The 3988-nt window shown below is 41.8% G+C and overlaps 1 protein-coding gene across 1 annotated transcript; it reads left to right on the forward strand.

Annotated features, from left to right (window-relative positions):
• The first annotated feature begins 410 nt into the window (after nucleotides 1–410).
• LOC126801546 (hydroquinone glucosyltransferase-like) lies at nucleotides 411–2066 on the forward strand. The gene has a single exon (XM_050528930.1). The coding sequence runs from the start codon at nucleotides 478–480 to the stop codon at nucleotides 1900–1902; it is 1425 nt and encodes a 474-aa protein (XP_050384887.1). The 5' UTR covers nucleotides 411–477; the 3' UTR covers nucleotides 1903–2066.
• The last annotated feature ends 1922 nt before the right edge of the window (nucleotides 2067–3988 follow it).

Below are 3988 nucleotides of genomic sequence, written 5' to 3' on the forward strand. Positions count from 1 at the left end.
TTGCCGATTGATGAAACATGACAATGAACGACGACAGTACGTAATGCAGCTGAGACTTGATAACCTAAGCATGACGTCGGAAATGCCATCACCCCTTCACACGTGTGTTCACTGCATGGCAGGCCCTTCCATAGAAAATTCTCTCCCTCTAGAAATCGCCGTACCCTCTCTTACTCCGGTCGGACTAATATTCTCCTAAGTCCTAACCACATGCAACTCCACAAACAAAATCTCAACCCTAGAAACCAAAACACCACACGTCCACACTCACCTTATTCAGGCCTAATAAAGCACAAAATTGCATCGTTAATAAAAAAATTAGCACATATTTGACGTAATTAATTATCCTTTCCCTAATAGCTTTCCAAACTCCAAAACACAACCTTCAACCTCACCATCTCTATATAAAGCCCCAGCAGCAGTTACCCTTCCTCATCACACAAAAACAAAGCTTCAAAGCTTTTTTAACCTACAAAAATGGCGCAAGCACAGACACCCCACATCGCTATCCACCCCAGTCCGGGAATGGGCCACCTCATCCCTCTCGCCGAGCTCGCCAAGCAGCTAGTCCACCGTCACAACTTCACCGTCACGTTCATAATCCCCTGCGACGGTCCTCCCACAAAGGCACAGAAGTCCGTCCTCGACGCTCTCCCAACCGCCATCGACCACGTCTTCCTCCCGCCTGTCAGCTTCGACGACCTCCCTGCTGGCACTCAAATAGAGACCCTTATTTCTCTCACCATCTCTCGTTCCCTCACTTACTTGAGGAACACGGTCGAGTCTATGATGGGCCGTGCGACGGGGAAGAAGCTGGTAGGGTTGGTGGTGGATCTTTTCGGCACCGACGCTTTTGAGGTGGCTAGAGAGTTTAATATTTTCCCCTACATTTTCTTCTGCTCCACCGCCATGGCTCTGTCGTTGTTCTTATACTTGCCGAAGCTGGACGAAGCGGTGTCGTGCGAGTATAGGGAGTTGGAGGAGCCGGTGCGGATTCCAGGGTGTCTGCCGATTCACGGCAAGGAGCTGCTGGACCCGGTTCAGAACCGTAAAGACGAGGCTTACAAGTGGGTGCTTCACCATGTCAAGCGTTACGGACTGGCGGAGGGCATAATGGTAAATAGCTTCATGGAGTTGGAGCCTGGGGCTCTAAAGGCTTTGCAGGAGAAAGAACCGGGAAAGCCTCCGGTTTATCCGGTCGGACCGCTGGTGAGGATGGACTTCAAGGATGGGGCCCACGAGGGCAAGTGTTTGAAGTGGTTGGATGAGCAGCCACGTGGGTCGGTCCTATATGTTTCGTTCGGGAGTGGTGGGACCCTGTCCTATAATCAGATCAATGAATTGGCTTTGGGGTTGGAAATGAGTGAGCAAAGGTTTATGTGGGTGGTGAGGAGCCCTAGTGACAAAGCTACCAATGCCACTTATTTCAGTGTACATAGTCAAGATGATCCTCTGGCCTTCCTTGCCAAAGGGTTTCTAGATAGGACCAAACGGCGGGGGCTCGTGGTGCCGAACTGGGCACCACAAGCTCAAATATTGGGACATGAATCGACCGGTGGATTCCTCACCCACTGTGGTTGGAATTCATGCTTAGAGAGTGTTGTGTATGGTGTCCCCCTCGTGGCATGGCCCTTGTACGCGGAGCAAAAAATGAACGCATTTATGTTCACCCACGACATAAAAGTAGCACTAAGACCAAAAACGAACGAAAATGGCTTCGTGAAGAGGGAGGAAGTCGCCGTGGTGGTTAAAGGTCTAATGGAAGGCGAGGAAGGTAAGCGACTTAGAAACCGACTGAAGGACCTAAAAGATGCTGCAACGAAGTCTCTGAGTGACGAAGGGGCTTCAGCAAAGGCACTGTCCGAAGTGGTCGCAAAATGGAAAACCCTTGTATGTAACTAGTATTAAGTCTTCATTCCTCCATTATTAGCTACTTTCTCTTATCTCTAACTATCTTTTTTTGCATTTGTTTGTGTTAAGTTCTAAAGCTACATGCTAGCATAATACTTGGTTGGGTTGACTGTAAGATATTGTGCATAGACAAAAGCCTCTTTTATTTGTACATCTTTCTGGGTTTTCTTTTGTCCTTAATCTTTTGTGCGTGATATATATATGAGGTGGGTGAGAATGTGCGATGGGTGCAGCGACCAATATTGGTATAGTTACAGAGAGCATCATATGTAATGAGCCAGAGGAGGGGACCCAACTCAAGAAATTGGTTTACATCACACAATAAAGTCATGGGCACTCACTTGTGATGATGTTTGTTGGAGGTTGGCATTGATGTTAGAGAAAAGTCTGATACCAATGAATGAATGATAGCCATGATAGGTATTCTAGGAAAACAATTGAGAGCAAAGATCGTAGTTTTTCGTTTACTAATTTTGAAAATAGGGTAAGCGTGGTTTATAAGTTTATTAGTGGCAAATGAGCTATAGTGCAGAATCTTGATGTAGGTCACGCATGAGTTATACACCTTAAAAACAACATTAGATAATATTTGAGTCATCTAGAACCTTGAAGAACATTAGATAACAAATCCTTCTTGAACAGTGAGGAAGTAAGTTTGCCTACAACATCCTGATCATGACAAAGTAATGAAGTCTATAATGCATTCTAAAGTTCATACTCATGTAAACAAGGTAAAAGAACTCTGTCACGTCACGTACGTCTCAGCAATGTGTTTTTGATGGTTGAGTTGTTAAAATGACATATGTATATAACATGTACGTGCAAGATTTGTAATCACTTGAATTCATGAAAATACAATTCCTCTTATTTTATTTCAGACACCGCAAATTAATAATGAACAAATCTCACAGAATACGCTAACTTATATTTTTTTAAGAGAATATGAATATATGATAATGACTTCGAATTTTCTCTTATCTTTGAAGATGCCCCATCAAAATGAAAGTAGTCGTGTAGCAAATGGAAACGAGTTGCTTCATTATTGGACAGGAGCCGTCAAAGAAAAAAAAAAGGATCACTTCAGTAGCTTATGGAGAGACCCATACCATCTTATAGATAAATGCCATTATGATTGAGCTTTTGGGAGGGTCAAAAGTTTAGGATGATTTCTTTGCTTTTTTGGCTTTATAGATTAGCAAGAGAGACCCCAAAAAAAAATAGTTTTAAACATATTCTCTCCGTGCACCCTCCCTATTGGGTAATGCATTATGGCATTATCATGTTCTTAATCTTTTTATCTCTGTTTCCTTTCTGCCATACCTCTAAGTGCACTGATATTTTGGGACTTGTGACAACTGAGATGGATGAATCACTTTATCATATAAAATATTATATTTATAATTAATAAATTAGTTGATATGATTATTATTATTAACAAAAGTCACTTTGCCGCCTAGTACTATTTGATATAGCCACATACTTTCATGAGGTTGCTCACATCAAACTTGTTACAGTAGAAATAGCGTATGTGTCCTTATAAGAAATTAAGAGTGTAATTTATAGACCACGTATGGACATACCATTTGAAATGCGTAAACAAGATATATAAAACAAATACATTTAACTTCAAGTGTAGTTTTTCATCAAATATAAAGAAGTTCACTTGTTCGATTCATGGAAGGACGGGCATCCAAGCACGGAATCTTGTCTAGAGAAAAAAAGTTTTCTTGGTATGAAAGTAGGATTGCATACAATGTTTTGGACAATTACATCCACTGGATTGTATTTTGACGTCTCTAAATTAACTACGTACGGTTGATTCAGTTAATATCATTAGCTATGCGCCATTTAGTTTGAGACATTTTGAATATATCCATCCACATTATTTCTTAGTTGAATATCAAAGTTTCCAACACTCGCTTCCTTCATGACTGCTAGGTCTCGAAACTTCTTGTTTACGGTATCCCATGTAGCCTCAACGTCTTCTTTTTTTGGTCTGAAAGAGGAACTTAATTGAAAGCCAACAGGCAAACAGAAACATAATACAACCAAGAAATTAAGCATACAAGTATACATG

Source organism: Argentina anserina, chromosome 7 (genome assembly GCF_933775445.1).
Source record: "Argentina anserina chromosome 7, drPotAnse1.1, whole genome shotgun sequence".
NCBI lineage: Eukaryota > Viridiplantae > Streptophyta > Magnoliopsida > Rosales > Rosaceae > Argentina > Argentina anserina.

What these genes read in the sequence shown, in the direction of transcription:
- LOC126801546 (XM_050528930.1), top strand. Translation starts at nt 478, where the DNA reads ATGGCGCAAGCACAGACACCCCACATCGCTATCCACCCCAGTCCGGGA.